The 20,179-nt window shown below is 35.0% G+C and overlaps 1 protein-coding gene across 3 annotated transcripts in view; it reads left to right on the top strand.

Annotated features, from left to right (window-relative positions):
- The first annotated feature begins 2,997 nt into the window (after positions 1-2,997).
- Positions 2,998-20,179, top strand: part of ARMC3 (armadillo repeat containing 3) — a 57,292-nt gene continuing 40,110 nt past the window's right edge. For all 3 annotated transcript variants that reach the window (XM_085318259.1, XM_085318258.1, XM_085318257.1), the window contains exons 1-7: positions 2,998-3,045; positions 12,174-12,291; positions 14,475-14,600; positions 16,356-16,424; positions 16,753-16,928; positions 18,252-18,446; positions 19,130-19,313. In XM_085318259.1, the coding sequence (XP_085174385.1) occupies positions 2,998-3,045; positions 12,174-12,291; positions 14,475-14,600; positions 16,356-16,424; positions 16,753-16,928; positions 18,252-18,446; positions 19,130-19,313 (916 nt within the window). The remainder of the gene's footprint in view (positions 3,046-12,173; positions 12,292-14,474; positions 14,601-16,355; positions 16,425-16,752; positions 16,929-18,251; positions 18,447-19,129; positions 19,314-20,179) is intronic.

The raw sequence follows: 20,179 nt of genomic DNA, 5'->3' as shown, positions 1-20,179 counted from the left end.
CATCTGACTAATTTTTGATACCTACTTTAGGATGAATCTGCCTTAAGAGCCGTTTAATGTATTGACRGCCTCTCCACTGCTTTTAAAGGAGGGTGACTAACTTATATACCGGTACCTAATTTAGTTGAACAGATCCCATCAAGATTTTCTGGATACTGATCAAACTGAACCGAGCAGACTGCTCAGACTGAGGTATTTCTGGTGTTATGGAAAAGCTGAAGCCCCTAGTGAAGTTCGGTGTGAAATAGAGAAGTACCTACTGATCGTAGGCAGCAGGATTAGCCAGAGCTGAGGGAGAGTTTTGGAGACTGTAGTTTTGAAATGAGGATATATTTAGATGTGATGACTGTCCTGTTGGCTGAGAAACAATTGCCCTGAAACATAGTTAGAGCAAAATAAAATAGGCTAATTTGTCTGCCACTGAAAGTGGTAAATTTCAGCTGAAAATTGCTTGATTATGTATTGACTGCATCAGTTATGTCAAAGTCTTTTATTACCTCTGGCCCTATCTGATTTTTTTTTAAAAAATCAACCCTTTAATATAAAAAAAAAAGTGAAATATCCGTTATACAGTCCTGTGATTCTAAAAACCTGTAGAACACAAAGGAGAGAATATCCCTAACATGAGAATATTCTTTATTTGATCATAAACATTTAATTAATTACACTTAATTACTGAATAGTAGAGAGTTTTATTTTTTAAGAGAAGTTTTTCAGATAAGATAGACCCTAATCAAATTTAAAAGTATAAATACCACTAAAAATTTGTCTGAATTCTAAATATTTAGAATAATTTAAATTTTCATACATTCTAATCCTAGAAGAGCCTTACCTCAATTAGCAAAGCAACACTATTTAAAAGTTATCACCTCCTCAACAAAGAATTCCTCTCAGAACTAATCTAGGTAATTTACAGCTAATTTACACTGGTTCAAACTGTGCTCAGAAATAGTTTTAGAAACAACGAAAATGCAGTGAAATGCATTTTCAGACTCAGACTAAACTCTGAGTTTTTCAAAATATGACAGGAGTGTGTGCATACATGTGAAATTCTTAGGCTTTACCTTCAGAGAGAAAGTTGGTGGTATCAGAGATGATAAGTCTGAAAATAGAAAAGTTTATTGTGGACAAATGGCAGAGAACAGTTGGAACTGAGAACCAAAGATGTAGACCTACTGAGAAAAAGATGACACATAGTTATGGAGAGAAAGAGATTTGAATAAGCAGTTCACTTATGGGTCAGGAACYGTTCAATACCTGTACACATTGATTGTCTGAGATTATTAAAATTCAAGACACAAAACATATTTAATTATTAGTAAGCCAAAGAGATCCATGTACATCATTGCCTCAAGTCAGCAAATGATTGCTGAATAGAGAGCTTTATGGGGACCAGGCTAAAAACACTATTTGATGACAGAAGGCATTGAAATCCGGAAGAGTCACTACAGTAAAAAAGCAGACTGAGGGGCAAAATCCACAGTAAAGTAATTGTCCACAGTTCTCTGTGATTGCTGCTACAGATCTCACTGATTTTTTTTATATTACCAAGAAACAAAATGTTTATTGTGAACATTTATTATGAACATGTAGAAAAATATGTATGTTTCTTGAAAATATTCTCAGAAGCTAAATGCATTTATATTGGGAAGAAATATTTATTATTAAAGGCTTTGGTTATCTTGGAATATGTATAATTATTTGAATCTGCACAGGTTAAATGTACAACATTATGAATACCTTTACTTGCATTAACTTTTAAATGATTTGGTTTAAACCTTATTAAACCCATTCAGAATTAAAATTCTAATAGTTTTAGCTTAATTCATATCTAAAATGAATTAAGCTGAACTGAGTAGAAGCTATGTTAATTCTGAATAAGTGTGCATGTGTGCCTACAAGGATTTAACACAGTTTAAATAATCCAGTTTTCCTGAATGCCTTTGTATAAGCAAACCTTATTAAATTTAATTTATTTAATGTTGATGCTTTCTTTGTACAATGACTGCATAAGTAAGAAGGTAATATGTCCATCATTTTTGCTGAATACACCTTCAGCAATTTGTCCTCTACTTTTTCTCTTATATAAAGTTAACTGTTCCTTGGCCAAAGCTGCACTTCCTGAAGTGGTGAATGCTAGAGTGTGTAGTGTGTGCGCGTGTGTGTGTGTGAGAGAGTTCATATGTATGCGTGTACATATGTGCAAGGGTAAAGCAGGGTAAAGGTAAAGCTGAAGACTCTTTGGTTATGCAGTTATTCCTCTTAAAACTCTAAAATATTTAGTGACCTGCCTATGAAGCTTTAAACTTCAGTTCCATTTTTAGGAAGACTTTACATGCTTCTTCACGAGTGAGATGATCGAGCGGTTTCACCGCTACTGTATGTTACAGTTTCTTGGGATTATGGGTAGGAGAACAGTACCTGAAAGAATTCAGAGGACTCAATAACTCAATAACAGCTCCAAATTTTATTGAACACAACGAACAACAGTCTCGAATTTTGTATTTGCCCAGGCTGCAGCTCATTATTGATCTAGATAGTGATCTCTTAAATCACAGGGGGGCTGCAAGAAGTTGTCCTAGTTGAGGACCAAAATACCTTAATAGGATCTTGATGTTCATGTCTGATTTATACATGCAAGTAAAACTGATAGAAATGCATGTCCTATATATTAGTACAACGTTATGGCTTGAGCCTGTGATGTCTTACATCCTTCTTTTTAGATATGTATTTTGTTGGTAGATGTATTTTACTGATTGTGTTCCAATATTAAGAAGTTTGTTTTGTGGCACAAATGAAGCCTTGCTGTTTAAAAGAAACAACTTTCTGCAAAGAAATTGTTATGCCAAGAATTTTTCAAATTTATCTAGGTTGATTGGATGGGTCAAATGAATGAGAAAGTGTGTCTTTCCTAAATCACCAGTGGGCTGATTTCTAAAACACAGAAAGAGTTTGTTTGTCTGCTTTTATATTTTTGTTTGTTTGTTTGTTTTTAGAATGGGTAAAAAAGTAAAGAAGGAAGTAGAATCTCCACCCAAGGATGTGGTAAGTTAATAAACTGTTATGTACTATAAAATAAACATTACACAATTATAGGCCCAGCTCAACCATCCTTACATAGTTCCTTACTCCACCAGCTTACCCACATAATTCTAAAAATGTCTTTTAAAGTTATTCTGTTTCTGCTTTTTTTGGACAGCATGCAAACCAGAGTGACTGTGCATGTATAGTTCTTTGTGGAGATTGTTGTCTTTGGCAGGCTTTGCAAGTAGTAACGTATGAAACAACCTGAGCTTCTTTTCATTGGAAGAACAGTATTAGCCTTCCACTTGTAAAAATCAAAGGAAAGAAAGGAGAAAAGAAAAGTCTTTTGTACTATGAGGACATTCTCTTTTTGTTCACATGAGAAAAAATAAGAGACAAGATAGATCTGCAGAGTTTTGTACTGAATGCAAAGTTGTACAAATATTTAAAATGATAATACTTTGTATTTCAGATCTTTTGCAAAGACATAAATTCACTAGCAGCAGTTCAAGTTCTTCTGGTATCATTGGGAGTGTCACAGTGAGAAGTAGTGCAGCTGAAACCAAATACAGAATAATGGTAATATTCAACTCCAGAGGTTGAAAGTGTAGGACTAATTTATACACACTTTTTGAGAAGTAGAGGGAGACCCAAATAATGWCAGCAATTCAAAATATAGACATTTTTAGAGCCTAATTGGTTTATTCAGAAAGAAGTAGAGGAAATAAGACTAAAACATTGAACAGAGTACAATATAAATTCTGCACGAGATAATGACGAAGTTAATGAGGAAGCAGGATCTTAATCAGTTCATCAAAAGTCAGTCATTCTCGTTCAACTCCATATCTAAAGCTATGACATCACTGAGGCTTAGCATCTGATAATCTGTTCTTGCCCARCTGTTCCGTGGAAAGATAAGTATTAAAAATGTAATTCATAAGCTGTGGTCACCAGTGACTCATGAAAGAAGGCTTGAGATAAAACTATTAAAGAAACATGAGAGGGTAAATCAATTTAAAGCCTGCATGGAATAACCCAAAAAACAAGGAGGAAACACAAAGAAGTCGTCTGTGCATAAGACTATGTAAAACAGACCTGAAGAATTAAAACAAAGTATCTTTGCGGTCTAAGAAAAAAATTGAAAGGTATGATAGTAGAATTAAGACATAGAGATGAGCTAACCCCCTCCAAAATAAATGTTTAGAAAGTCGGTAGAAGCAGAACCACAGTTTGCARAAGTGGTCAATAGAACCATTAAAAAATAAAGAACTGAGAAGAGTGAAGTCCAGATGGCATCTGCAGTTTTTGGCTTAAATACTTAGCATTATTGCACTTCAGACCAGCACATTCCCTCTAGCAGTCCTGTCAGAAGAAAACAACTGAATGTTGCATAGCAAAACCATTAAATACATCATTGATTAGTTCTAACTAGCAACCAAACATTCTAGCCAGTTGAATATTGTTAACAGTGATCTTGTAAAATCAGATTTCAGACCTCTAAATTTGGCTTGGATATTTCAAATGGCAGGAAATGAGATGCAGACAAAGTACAAGATATATTAGCTACTATCTTCTGATTAATAAACTCCTTATTAAAACTGTCAAGTCCAAGAAAAGAAGCCTTAAGATAATGTGGACAAACTATAAGAGGGCCTTCGTGCATCTGGAATGCACTGAGAATATATTGTATTGCAGATGACTACTGATTTTTATAGGTTTCTAGAAACAGGTGGAAAACATGTTCTCAGCCTAACCACTGTGTATATGAATCAGAGAATATTCCTGAGGAATCTGTTGTCCCTGCCTWTCATAATTTGTCTTTAACTATTATCTTTTCTTCTGAGGACTGGACTTCTTCAGGAAAAATACTGTTTTCAGCTTGCTTGTTTATATGCATAATCTTAAACTATATTTCAAACAGATAAAATATGGTAGCTTTGGCATAGATTGGTAAAGAACTTTTCATGTGGTATCTTCATTAAGTTTGGTCTAGAAGTTTTTACTACTTGACCATCAATTAGGGCATAGATATAAAAATGGAAGTCTAAATTTACYGCTAGAGAAAGTGCTGAGATGTTAGCCCTGAAAGAAGACTGTAGATATCTGAATATTTTTGAAAATGGCTTCGTTCACAACACTGATGTTAAAAAGGAAACTATGTTGGAATACAAGAAGTGGCACTGTCAACTCCTAAAATTCAGTCTCCACAGAAACAGCTTTTTCCAGTCARTTAATACCTGAATATTAATTTGACTTGAGTTTAGTAAGACTTTTGATACCAGCTCCTGTAATATTCTTATAGACAAACTGATGAAGTGCAGAGTAGATAAATGGACTAGGTTTCAGGAGGACTGAAAACTGACCGAACTGCCAGGCTGAAAGAGTTGTGGTCGGTAGTGTGAATTCCAACTGGAGGCCAGTCTAGTAATGAGGCCAATACTGTTTATCCTTTCAATTAATTACGTGGACAGTGGAACAGAGTGCACCCTGAGCAAGTCTGTAGTCATTACAAAACTGGAAGGGGTGGTTGATACACCAGATGATTATGCTGCCATTTAGACGGACCTCAACAAACTAGAGACATGGGCAGGGCGGAATCTCATGAAGTTTGACAGAGTCCTGCATCTGAAGAGGAATAATCCCATGCCCCAGTACAGGCTGGGGGCAACCAACTGGAAAAAAGCTTTGTAGAAAAGTACCTGGGAGTGCTGGTGGGCAACGARTTGAACATGAGCCGACAATGTGCCCTTGCAACAAAAATGACCAACAGCCTCCTGGGCTGCATTAAGAAGAGCGCTGCCAGCAGGTTGAGGAACCTGATCTTTTCCCTCTACTCAGCACTGGTGAGTACTGGTGAGTACTGTGTCCAGTTCTGGGCTCCCTAGTATGAAACAGACATAGACATTCTGGAGCAGGTCCAGTGAAGGGCCATGAAGATGATTAAGGGACTGAAGCATCTGYCATATGAGAAGAGGCTGAGAGAGCCGGGACTGTTCAGCCTGGAGAAGAGAAGGCGCAGAGGGATCTTATCCACCTGTATCTGCTGGGAGATGTACAGAAGATGGAGCCAGACTGTTCTCAGTGATACTGAGTGAAAAGACGAAGCCAAGTGTACAAATGGAAGTACAGGAATTATGTTTTACACAAGAAAAAAGCTTTTTTACAGTGAGGGTGGTTGAACACTGGAACAGGTTGCCCAGATTGGTTGTGGAGYCTGCATCTTGGAGATACTCAAAACCAGGCTGTGAACTGTCCTGAGCAACATGTTCTAGCTGACTGCTTTGAGCAGTGTAGCTGGACTAGCTGATCACCAAAGGTGCCTTCCAACCTCAGCCGGTCTGTGATTCTCTGCGATATCTCAGAAACYGAAACAATTAGCGTGACTGGGAAGTGGCTTCTAAACTATGGCACATACACTCAGGTATATGTTAACGATATTTTTCTTGGTAAAGGAAAAAAGGTTGAAGAATATCAAAAATATTAACACTGCTTGTAATTGGACTATGAAAAGTACAAGCATAAAGCAGATATAGTCAATCAGTTCAAAAAGACTTCAAAAGGATTGAAAAAAAGGCCAACATACATAAACAATAGAATAGCAGGAGGCTATTACAACTGAAAACATTCTTCAAAAAGTGGGTTCTGAATCTAAATGAGAAAGAATGCTTACACAAATTAAAACTAAAATCACAACGATGCAAAATATTTTGCAGGAGAACTAATGAAGTTATCATAACTAACACTAAAGCTTTTTAAAAATCACCAGAAGAAAGATGCTTCTCAGACTGAAACTTTCTGTTGATTTAGGTATAACATGAAGATTACAGCCATAAAAGAAAAGCAAAATGAATTATTTTTGTGCCAAAAGAAGAAGCAATGTAACAAATCACTAAAACAAATGTAAATAAATTGCGCAAATGTGAACAAATAGTATTTGCCTAGATATTGTTATAACTGTAAAATAATTAAAATATGAAATTGCAGTACTGTTACTTATGGTACTTAATGTATCTCCTTTGTACTAGAGGAATGAAAGGTAGAAAATTATTTTAATTGCAGGTCAGATAGTTTGTCTTCTACACTGGGTTAATTTGTAGAAAAAACTTAAATACATATGTGAATAGATATGGTAATAGTGGGGCAGAATCAACATTACTTGTGTAGAGAAAAATATTACCTTAGAAATCTATTCAAATAGTTTAGAGAAGTCAGTGAGCAAGGGGATAATGATGATCTGATTGATACTGTTATTCAGATTTTTCAAGTCTTTAAACCAAACTCTTCATTCACGTAAATGCTGATAGGTAAAAAGAAAGTCCTCTCATGGCTGTAATGTGTGGTTAAAAATAGAAAGCAGAGTTCAGTTTACGTAATGGAGAGAGGTTGCCAGTGGAATGTAATGGGGATTTATTCTGAAACCTTAGTCATCTAGCCTATGAGAATTAATGAGCTAGCTTCATGAAAATGTCAGTCAGTCAGCAGCCAAAAAAAATTAATGCAATGTTTCAAATTTTTAACAGAAAAAAGTTAAAACACCATACCACTAACAATTCCGTTAGACATTCATATGTTGGATGCCATTAACAGTTGTGATTCCTGCATCTCAAAAAGGATACAGTTGAACTAGAAAAGTACTAAAACAGACAACAAGAATAATCAAAGAGTAGCTTTTATATTGAGAAGATCAAATAGAATAGGACTCTTCATCCCAAAAGGGAAATGACTGTGAAAACGAATATGATAGAAGCCTAGAAAACTGCATGTATAGAGAAAGCAAATAGGTGTCATTTAGTTCACTTTCTCACAGTGAAAGAATTGGGGGGCAGGGGACAAATAGAATCATCAGGTGATAAATTAATATGAAGAAAAGCACTACTATTTACCTAAGACATTGTTAAACTATGATATTTCTGCCTCAGAATATTAAGGATAGCTGAAATACAGATGGCTTCAAAAATTATTTACCTAATTAACTGGCGAAAAAATTCTCTTAGCCTTTTTAAACACAGAAATAAAATTTCTAGCTCACTAGGTCTCTCAGTTGCAGACTGCTGGAATTTGGAAGAGAGTGTAAGCAAAGTTGAATAATCTACTTGCACACACTGGTTACTGCCCTTTGTCAGAGACAGGATGCTGGGCTAGATGGACCTTTAGTCTGACTGAAAACATYTTATATTACTTTTGATTTAGCGTTTCAAATGAATGGGTTGATGGAAACCAAAAAAACAGATATTCAGCAGATTCCAACAGCTTCAAAGTCTAATACATGCAAATATCATGATCAGAGGCATAAAGGAGTTTTGCATTATAGCATTTTTTCATTTATTTTATTTTTCTTAATACAGACTAGGTGTTGGGAATGTTATTGCTAATTAAGCCACAGATTTCTGTGTTTATTTCAAGGTCATGTGTGACTTCAAGGATACTAATCTAGCACTTAATGTGGCCTGTAAGTGCCATCAAGGGAAGAGTTTACAAAAAATTATGAAGATTTTGGAGCAAATCTTGATAACAAAAAAATGGACTCTGGTTATGCTGGCATTATGATAAGGAAAYGTTACATCCAGTTCTGTGATATTTTTGATGCAAAATGTTACTTCCCAGCAAATCAATGCCCTGCTGAGGCCTTTTACTTTAATTCAAACATAAGTCAAAAATACTGCTAACAGGAAGCTGACCATTAAATATTTCAGACAGTAGCAGTGAATCTGATATCTTTATAAATGGGTAGAGACTAGATCAATTGACTCTGCTGATTCTCTAACCTATGATAAAACCTAGGAATTGTCAGTGAATTGTAGTTTATACAATCACTTGTGAGTAGTACAGAGGCAAAAGAAATGGAGCAACTTAATAGTGTCTTTGGTATTTAATCAATATAAATAAGTTACTGAGACTGAAAGTTCTTATTTCATATTTCATTACTTTTTAAAATTTATCTGAGGTCAATCTTTGTGTTTAATTTATTTTTTTCTGAAGGTCTAACAGCATTTACTAAAAATTACAATTTCATCCCAACACCATGTATTTCGTCAGACTCAGCTGTGCTGTTGCAGTGGAGCTTCTGCAGGGTTGAGTTTGACTCTGCCTCTTTAACTATAAATCACCTTTCATTCAAAGCCTAGTGTAATTAAAATGTCTGCAATAGCTTTTGACAGCTATTAGGAATCCATTTTGAATTTCAGTAGAGAAAATGTAGGCTGTAATTTATTCTTTTATTATTTATAGTCTYACTTTATAGCAGAATGTGTTATTAATGGAGGCTTACAACCAATAAGGGTGCAGAGCATCTTCAGGGCTGGGTAGAGGAAGGAAGTTTGAAGTGTGGTTAGGGTTCTGCTCTGCTGCAGCTGTCTTTAGGAATGCCCAGATGGCAACCTCAGCATGTGAGGTGCTGTACCACAGATGCCCTTGAGGAGCAGCTGCAAGGGAACAGAGGATTGCATTTAGGAAAAAAGTTTTCCTGTTGCTRGAATAAAAAGTGCCCTGACAAGCTCATACTCAATACCTATGTAAAGATTTTTGTCAGTATAGCTGCACTGGTCATAGAGAAGTAATCTGTGTTCAGCCAAGCTACAGAACATCTTACAATAGACATAATTATGCTGTCAAAGTGGTATGATTTCTTTTACCTCTTTTGATTTTTTCCTATACTAGAACAAAGTGTGTTTAGCTATATCCACATTAGGTGCAAACTGCAGATACAGTGTACCTATACTGATAAAGCAGTCACAGTGTAAACATAGTCCTAGTATTCTCTACTAATCAAAAAACTAAATGTAACGAAATAATTTTAGATGYGGGAGTGCACTTTTCCCCTCTTGTGCTGGAGAGCAGAGCTACCTAGTCACAAAAGAAGTTGTATGCTGGCTGCAGCCTATAAAGAATTGTTAGAAGTAATTTCCTTTTCTCCTTGCCAAAATCTTTTTTTCCCTCTTGCTGTGAGTTGATATGCTAAAAGTTCTCCAAATATTGCAAAATATTTGGAAGGTAGCATGTGTACATCTAGATTTGATTAGTGGCTGTCACATATGTTTAGTATTCATGTAATACTAATGATAATAATTTAAATTTACAATATATAGGACTCTGAACTTGATTGAACTTGTTACCTGAAGGATCATGAACATTTTACAAGCTGAAATTTTTTAAATACATTTTTGAATAATGTCATGTCATATCTCTTACTTCTATCTACCATTGCCTCCCAGGGACTAATCCAGTAAGAGGCTAGAGTGGACTGGGATAGATTTTTTCCCAGAGAAACATTATGTCTCCACTTACATCACAGCATTTATCTGGAGCATTTATTCTGTCCCTGCAAGGTGCAGAGGTGTGAATGTGGCTAAAGGAACTTTCAGTCATATCTTAGTAATTCTTGCATACTCCTCTCCTATGTGTGGAATGAACCAATGAAAAGAGCTGTCGCTGTGGTAAGCTGTAAGTAAAGGCCGTGGCCTGAATTTTTTGCTTTCTTATGATCTGAAGAAAGGATTCCCATAAAGGATTCCAGCATTGTAAGCCCATTACTTGGATGTATGTTGGATCACTGTGCCACTRTTTGGTTTAATTCTTGTTGCCAAGTTGTTACTGAGCAAAATGACCTATGGTGTGATAAGCTGCTTATAGTTTCTTTACAAAGAAGCTTTGTTCCACAACTTGTCCTGTGTCTCCTAATTGTCACAGCAAGTGTCAAGTTGGACAGGGTCTTCAGGTTTTCAGACTGCTTGAAGGTAGGCAGATCAGTCAGTCACATTAGCCAGGCAACCTTTTAACTATTACAGAAACTGGTCTTGCAGGCTCTAATTTGTGTGACATGCCTCATGGAAGATGATGAAATTACTTTGATTTGAGAACCCATCAAAAATGCACATTGGGAASCCTGGGCATTAGCATCATATTTTGCCTTGTTTTTGAACAAGTTCAGGAGGAGAAAAARCTTCCTGTTTCTTCATTTTCCTTGCAGCACACTCATAACTTTGATGAAGATTTGCTCCAAATAATTTCCTTGATTGACAATGAATGTATGTAAATCTCCATGCCCTTGTTGTTCAGCAACAAGTGCCTCTGATGTAGCTATTAGAGGGTTTTAAAATGAAGTAAAACAAATAATAGATATTTTAAGGTATACACAGTATTACTATATATTGTAACAGCAATGCAAATTATTTTTATATACTATCTTAAATGGTAAATCTACTGTATTTTAAAGATAAATACATTGATACTGAGGGTCTGAGTATGACTCCAGTATTTTAGTGGCTCTTGTAAGTAACACACATGCTCTGTGACAAAAGTGGCACAGAAGAGAGTTTTCCCATATAAAAACTTTATTTTACATTCAAATAAGATTAAAACTTTTTTATGGATAAAATTTTCATAAATTGTTTAGTCTTATTAAAGAACAAAAGGCTTTTTTAAAAGACTGCCCTTTCTCAAACTACGTTAGTCCCAAGGAGTCTATTAAGAGGGTCAAAGCAGCTGGATTTGCTGGAAGATTTCTTTCTGTATGAGAGAGGTCAGAAATGGAAATGAAAACATGTAGCACTTCCAGCTGGCTGAGCTGGGATCATATCAAAATGTTTCAGCTAGTACAGAATCATGGTAAGCTAGTGTTTGACAAGTGAACTGAGTTGAAGAAGGCACAGGAAAGGTCACTGTGTATTTTTTTGAAACTAGCACAAAGTAGTAATGACACTGAGGAACCACATCATTTTTCTCATGCAGCATCTAAGTTCACAGGTTCTGSGCATGGCTGCTTGTCAGAAATTTCTTCCCACAGGTTGTTCCATGTTTGGTTCTAATGCCTCAGGATGCTTCGCTTTCATATGTAGCAGAATTTCCTACTTTTGCCTTCATAGCTTCCTACATGTACAGGAAATTGTCAAGGTTTCCCCAAAATTTTCATACAAGATGAAATTATGATTCATTTTTGAAGTCAATTGTTCTTTCTTATTTTTCAGCAACACCTCAAGTTGTTGTTAAAAAAACTGAATATCTCTAGGTAAACAGAAACCCCTGATAGCATTTCTAATTCACTGTAGATCTCAAACTATCAAACTACTTTTTTAATGAAATGTGAAAGTCTACCACAGCACACTGTAAGGCTCAATATAAATTCAAACTATTCTTTCCTTTTTTGTTTGTAGTTTGATCCTTTACTAATTGAAAGCAAAACAGCAGCAACAGCTGTGCTAATGCTTAGTTCTCCTGAAGAAGAAGTTTTGGCTAAAGCATGTGATGCCATTTATAAGTTTGCATCAAAAGGTTAGTCTTTTTTTTTTTTGATAAGCTGTCCTCTGCCTTGCTTACATTTTGAAAGTTGTTCAGAATTTTTTAGTTTATTAGCACTAACGTCTTTGTTTAGTATCAAAAGTTTCTGTCAACGTTTTGAGGGGTTTCTGAAATAGCAGTCACATCTATAGTTGCAATTACAAAGAAGTGGTTTACATGAAGTAAATTTTTAATGTTTGATTATAGAATTTTACAGATGTTCTCTTTTTAATGAAGCTTTGCTTAAGTACAATTTAGATCTGTTTTGTCATGAGTAACACATTAGCATCTTGAATAAGATTGTCATTTTTATGTTAAAATTTGGAACTCTTGTACCAGTAAATAGTTGAAAATGGAAAAATAGTTATTTCAGGGTTCTTGTATTTTGGTAGGTTGTGTATTGTGAAAGAAAATTACTTTTTAGTCTGTTTATGTTAGTTTTTCATATTTCTCTATGTCAGTACTTCTGTGATATATAATTTACTGGTGATCGATCAGCCTTCATTAGCTAGCTTATTTCTGCATGTATTGGAAATCTAACAAGTCTCTAAGATACAAATCCTCTAAGGTCCCTGTATGAATTACATATAATTAAGCATCATGTTCTGGGTGCCCRTTAGACAACTGTATAACAAAGGCTCAAAATTGTGAAGCACGTAATTTCCTAAGTTGTCTCCTACTCCTTCCACACCACCCACTCCAGTCAAACTGGCATACGCAAGTAGCATTCTTGGTATAATTCATCTATTTTTATATTAACTGACATTTGATATATTTTCCCTTTAAAGATTATGGTTTCATATGCCGATTATTGTGCTGATAGTAATTATCAGCACTGCTGAAGTTATGAGAGAAAAGCTGAAGGCTTTGACGGTTGTCTAGCGATAATTTGGGTTCTGAAAAATGTTTAAGTTCAGCTTAAAAAGGCAAGTTTGGCTGAGGACATGCAAACAATTTGTGAATATGTAAAAAGAGAACTTGAAATGTTGGGAGACAGCTATGAATCACCCACTATAAACCTATTTTTGGATCCTTCCCTAGTGTCCACAGTAACATATGGAACACAAGATGACAGACATTTTGTTTTGCTGTTTCTACTAAATGAATAATCCTTTAAATTATTAATGTAGGTATTCTTATAATCTTTTTGCAGTACTGTACAAAGGAAGGGGTTGTTTTCACATCAAAATTAGTCCATTTCTTGGCTATCACTAGTAATTTAAGTCTCACTCCTCAGTAAAAAGTAGTTCTTGTCTTTTAATTGACTGACTGGATTTTAGCCTGAGAATGAACATAGTTCTCTGGTTTCTTTTCACATTGCCTCCTTGTACCCTTAAAGGGTAGGCTGCTTTTCCCACTGTTCACTAGAGGATAAATTATAAGGCTGGTGTGGGAGCAGAAGAAAGAAGCAGATTTCGGATTTTGTTTCATGGAGTATGGGAGGGGTTTGAGTGAGCAGAAACAGAAGACCAATCATACAAAACACTCCTGTTTATTGCTTACCCAGAGCCTATTGAGTACGAAGTTCTCCATTCTTGGATGGTAAAAAACTTGGGATTTAATGATCCAAATCCTGGAAATTGCTTCATTTGAGAGGTAGTTCAGATCCATAGAATGAATTATCTGGGGATATTTTCAGGAAAATAAAATAGGTAAGAAAAGAGGAAAATAAAATGAGGTTCTTTATAGTAGCATTCACCTCTACTTCTGCATCACTAGTTGCAGGCATCACTGCAACTATTAGAGGTAGTCCATGTTGTCAGGTAGCAGTAAGGGTAGGCTGCTCTGCATAGAAAAGGAACCCAGGGGCCAAGGGTGACAGCAAGGCCAGCATGGGGCAGTGACCATCCTGGCAAGGGCACAGTCCCATATTAGCTGAGCAAGGAAAGGAAAACAGGTCTGCTAGAGGTACCCAGACTCAGCCAAAGTCCACTGGTTGCCAAACAAGTCCGTTGTAATGAGACATGTCTCAGGTCAAGCCAGAAAGTCTGGTCCATGGGGCAAAGGCAGGGTCTGGATCAATGATAGATAACATAGTCAGGCATGAAACCAAGGGCAAGGGCTTCTTTAATTCTRTAGTCCAGTAAAAGATTGGTAACTACTGGGAGCTTTGTTCCATTAGAGCTTTTGGCTTGTTGTTGCATTTATACCAGACTTTCAACCTAATTACTATTCAGGTGATGAAAACAAAGTGACACTTCTTGGTCTTGGAGCAGTGGAACCGCTATATAAACTCATCTCTCATGAAGATCCAGTTGTACGGAGAAATGCTGTTATGGTATTTGGGATCATGGCTTCTAATCGTAAGAGTCTTCATTTCTTAATATTTTTCAATGTGTAAGAGTGTAGTTGTTAAAGAAATAGTGGCCAGCGTGAAAAATTCCTGTATTAACTGCCCAAAAGAAAGGAACAAGTTTACCTCTAGTAAGCTCTGCTGATCTGAAAAATTACAGAAGTGAATTTCCCTCCAACTCTTATTTTTGATATGACAGAGCCAAATTGAAACAGTTTACTTCTGGAATTCTATCTGGAAAAGCCTGACTACATAAGTGGACATAGCACATTCTCATCTATAACAAAAGCTGGAAGAAAAGGGAAAAAAGGTGTTTATCATCTACAGAAAATTCTGTGGTTAAATATCAGTTGTTACTGCAGGCATATACTGCAGATGCTGTATATACTGTGATAAGGGAGAAAAGATGCGTTAGTTTTAAAGTAACTAACTCAGGTGTTGATAGCAATCTAAGTACTGAAATATCAAGCATTGGCATGCACTTTTACTCAGCTTCCTTGGCAGGTCAGTGCTGATGTAGATGTTTTATCAGTATCCGAGCAAGTGAAATTCAGCCTGTCTTGACTCATCTCTTGGAGATACTGCGTTCACAGCAGTGGAGTGTATCTAGTGTAGCCAGTTAGATGATTCAACCACAGTATATGCAGATTTTCCTGAACCTTTTAATAAGGTGARATGTATTACATCCATGCTAGGTGAGTGAGAGTGCCAAAAGGTGAAGCTGGTGTGTAGATGTACCTAAAGAAGATGAAGAAATAAGGAAGATAAGCTTGAGTTTCAGTGGCTGTTACTTTTACATTGCTTTATAAACTTACATCTAGCTAATCGTATTTTATTTTTGTAGATGATGTACCCAACTGTGTTCCATGGTGATGTCCTAATTCCTATTTAAGTCTTTTTCACCARCCGCTGCCTGCTTTTCTTGTTGCATTGGACCTTATGTCATTTACCCTACCTTCAGCTCTACACTAGTGTTCAGTTATTTCCTTCATACCTTGGCATCCTCTGCCAATGCACAAATAGTCTGAATGACTCCAGATCTTCCATTTATATTCACAACTTTTTTTTTTTTTTTTTTTTTTTTTTTTTTTTTTTTTTTTAGAGTATATTCGGTTCATACCTTTTATCTTGCATGTTAACACTGTGATGTGTTGACAGTAACAACACAGCCCTTAAGATCATATGAAATCCATCCCAAAATGTTTATTTCAGTTTTTCTATCCAGTTATGTTATTTTTGCTAGTTTGCTATTGACAACAATAAAAATGCTTTCTGAAAGTTGTTATTGAGGTTTTAATAAGACCAATATAATTTATACTTTCAATTTGCAATGCGGGCTGTGTTAGAAGAAAATTAGAAATTTAGGTCTTTACAATTAAATAATGGAAGAATTGTTTTTGGTTTAATAAAAAGCCCTAATATTACAAATAATTTTAATTATTGGGGCATGACCTTTTTGACAACTAAAACTGTGCAATATTTAATATGAACTAGCTAGATGCAAGTATTTTGAATGAAGTTTTAATGAAGGATTGGGGAAATTTCTGTATAGCAAACAGTACAGGATATGTTGCATGGTGCTTGAGAATCTCTTGTATGTTTTCTGAGCCCATTACAATCTTGTAATAACTTAAGCTATGTGTCACTCCCAGTCAGATCTTAGGAGTAAACCTAAGTACCTTTTATTTGGAGCAGAAGACCTGTTTCTTTACTCAGTTTAGCTAGCCAAACAAAAGACTTCATATTTGTGTTTATTTCATTGTAGATGATGTAAGGAAATTATTGAGAGAACTGGATGTCACAAATTCACTTATATCACGCCTAGCACCAGAAGGTAAATTGTAGTGTTACTTCCTAATACAAAAATATTGTCAGAAACAATTTACTACTGCCATCTGATCAGATAGTTTAATAAAATCTTCCTTATAACTTATGATTTGTCATAATATATATTAAATAGGTAACTACTTTTATAGTCACAGCTAGCTATTCACTGAGTACTATTATATGTTGGACAGACGGAGCAACATGTTTATGGAAAAGTAAGGTATGATAAACACTAATGTTTATTGACTTTAAATAATACTTTAAAGTACCAGATTAGTGAACATGTACTGTTTTGAATCATACTTAATTAAAGTATTTGTTTCTTTTCCCTATAGAAGATGTAGTCATCCATGAATTTGCTACCCTGTGTCTAGCACATATGGCTGCTGAATACACTAGTAAAGTACAAATATTTGAACATGGGGGACTAGAACCACTTATCAGACTACTAGGCAGCCCTGATCCTGATGTTAAGAAGAATTCAGTTGAATGTATCTATCTCCTGGTGCAGGTAAAGGCTTTTTTTTTTAATTACAGAGGCAGATAAGCTCTCTCCTCCCATCCGCTGTAGAGTTAATCATTTAAAAATATTTAATTCTTTTACTGTGTACATCAATGAATTTGAAATCACTATACCCAAATCTTTGATTGTTACATTAGTTATGAATATAGCTTATTTGACTCTAATTTTGTTGACCTTAATGCACTTATTCTTGCTGTACAGCAATGTAAGTGACATCAGAATCAGAATCAGATTCAGATGTGTTTTTAATTAAATATGAATTTATTTTCTTATTTGAAAAATGTTAGTCTCGGTAATGAGAGGATAACCTGTCTATCCAAAAGATAGGAATAATCCTGTAAATTAAAGAACTAGAATTTGCATTCTGCCTTGTTTTGGCCAACAAGTCCCATAGTCATGATTTTAAACATCTTTCTAAAGATAGATGAATGTTTTCAATAACTGTTTTCCATATTGGAAGGAATAGATTTGTTATTGGCTTCTTTCACACTCAGGGATAATGTCATCCATATGCTGCTTAGCAAAAGAATGATGCATTTGTATGGCAGTTCTCTTCCAAGGCTTAAGCGAATCAATTCAATAACAAATTCAGTTTATAACTCTATCTCTTTTGGGGCATCAGAGCATGTCTATTCAGAATCACATTTTACTCTTTCCCCTTTCTTACTATCTCACTGTCTTTGTTGCAGGGTATATCTGGATAACTGCACCTGGTGCTTGCTTATATTGATAAGGGTAATTGCATGCTGCACATGTGCAATAAGCTATTAAAAAGCAAATTGTAATTTATTTATATTTTTTTCTATTTTAGTATAATCTACTACTATTCTTTATTAAGCAGCATATACACTGTTTAAAGTTAAATTTTAATTTGTCACTTTATAGCTATTGAAACAAAAGAAGATGTAACTGGGCAACCATAGTAGAGTATGAAAACTGTCTTTTCCCTCCAAATGAGGTAAATCAARATGATCAAACTAAATTTAAAAAACTTTCTCAAAGAAACATGTGTATGTTGAGACAAACATGGCAAACCCCCAAATTAATAGGCTTCTTTACTTGTAATGAGATACTTTAATGTATACTTCACTCATGAAAAATATTTGTATTTTATGTTTTGGGGAAGTTTTTAAAATACATTCAGTTTGGTTCTTAGCTGAAAATAAATCTTCAGAACTGGAAGTTCCAGAGTATTGCCTCACTGTTGTGTGTTTGAAATAAGATTTTCCCTGTTCTTTCTGTAAAGTCAGGAATTGATGTGCTTTTATGTTCTGTATCGCTTACACTCTTCCTTTGAATATTTTACTGCAGGATTTTCAAAGCCGTGCTGCAGTTCGTGAACTGAATGTAATTCCACCCTTACTGGAACTATTGAAATCTGAATACCCAGTTATTCAGTTGTTAGCCCTCAAAACCTTAGAAGTAATTAGCAATGACAGAGAAACCAGGATAATATTGACAGAACATCAAGGATTAGATTATCTCCTTAAGATATTAGAAACCAAGGTACAGTTTACTTGCCTTAGAAGTTTTTGTTCCTGCTGCTAATGTTTATATTACTGATCAGAAAAATTATTCATGTTACGGGAGAATGATGACAAAAGAAAGAACTCCTTACGTATTAAACAATTAGAAGCAGCACAGATATTTGGTTGGGTTTCTCAGATTTTCACTTCACCATACTGCAGTATGTCAAATAAAATTATATAGCATTAACAATAGATAAGGAACAAAGGAATTCACACAAATGTGTATTTTATTGGCTTATTGCTATTAGTAATATTGTTTTGCATTTACTACCCATTTCTCAATCTGTTGTAAATATCAGAAAAAAACACCATGTAACTACTTACACAATGTTCTCCTGAAGTTGCTGGTTGTATGTTGAACTATGCTTGGTGGTCATTCCTAGTTTGAAAGCCAGTCTTGTTTTCTGAATTTACTTTGATATCAGTTGCTTTAAATATAATTTCTTACCTTGRAAATTTCATTCCTTATGTTATTAGGAAATTCATTTTAGTGCTTCTTACCTTCAGATGTCACTATTTATTACCATTGTTTATTTAATCTCATGGGAAATATGATTCAAAGTGAAATTGGTAAAGTATTTATTCTACAAAGGTAAAAGCTAAAGATATTTTAATGCTGATTTGAAGATTATTTGTTTTTTTTTTTTTTTTTTTTTTTAGGAATTCAGTGATCTACATGTGGAAGCTCTTGCAGTAGTGGGAAATTGTCTTGAAGATGTAGATACTATGCAATCAATTCAGCGGACAGGAGGCCTTAAAAAGCTACTTTCATTTATAGGAGTTTCTGCTGTTCCTGATGTGCAGAAGAATGCAGCAAAGGCAATTGCCAAAGCAGCTTATGACTGTATGTGACTTTTTAAAAATCTATGCGTACTATTTAATGAATTTGTTTATGAAGTACATTTTTATCTAGAGTGAGGCTGTATTATCTGATTGAAGGTAGTAAGTGTGCTGAGGAAAACATTGGAAAGAATAAATTATGATGATGAATCTTGGCAATCAGAGCAGGAACTGTATATTATGTTGTACATATAAACATTTTAAGATTTTCCCTCAATTCATTTGTAAGTGTGATGTATTCTTGCAAAATGCTCTCCTCAGAAAAGGAAATGGACCTTGGAAACTGTTCTTTTTTATTTAGTGATGCCACATAACTGCCATCTTAAACCTTCTCTGCCAGCACTATTTCTCATTGGTATTGGTTAAGACTTAACGGCAAGCTTGCTTTCTTTTGCATACAACTCCTCATCTAAATGTCAGGCGATTTCAGATACAAATTCCTTTAATAGGGACATGAAAAAAGCCTTTCAAATGGCTTGCAGATTAATATTCYCAGCGGAGTTAAATAGTTTCTTTGTCATCTTTTTATAGTTATTCATCCTGTTTTCTTTTTTATAGAGTTTTCTTTAATTCACCAAGGAATTCTGAATTAGGAAGAACACGCTCATCGTTTTTGCCCACAAGGATGTTTTTTAAATAAATCTACATTTGAAATTCCTTCCATACATCGGTTTCTGAATTGTAACATATGCCTCGTACTCCTATATAGCAAAATCAATGTAAGAAAGAATATATTTCTGTCTATAGAAGATTTTGATTCTGTCAAGGGATTTTAATGACAGTAATTATGACAGTAGAGCTTAAATATTTTGTTCATATTTCCATCATCTCATGGCTGAATTATGGCTTTAATTTATGTGTATTTTACAA

The sequence above is a fragment of the Rhea americana genome, unplaced genomic scaffold, assembly GCF_003343005.1.
Source record: "Rhea americana isolate MKP2758 unplaced genomic scaffold, rheAme1 scaffold_53, whole genome shotgun sequence".
Taxonomy (NCBI): domain Eukaryota; kingdom Metazoa; phylum Chordata; class Aves; order Rheiformes; family Rheidae; genus Rhea; species Rhea americana.
The sequence above is the reverse complement of the archived record's forward strand: the minus strand, read 5'-3'. Positions and strand labels throughout refer to the sequence as shown.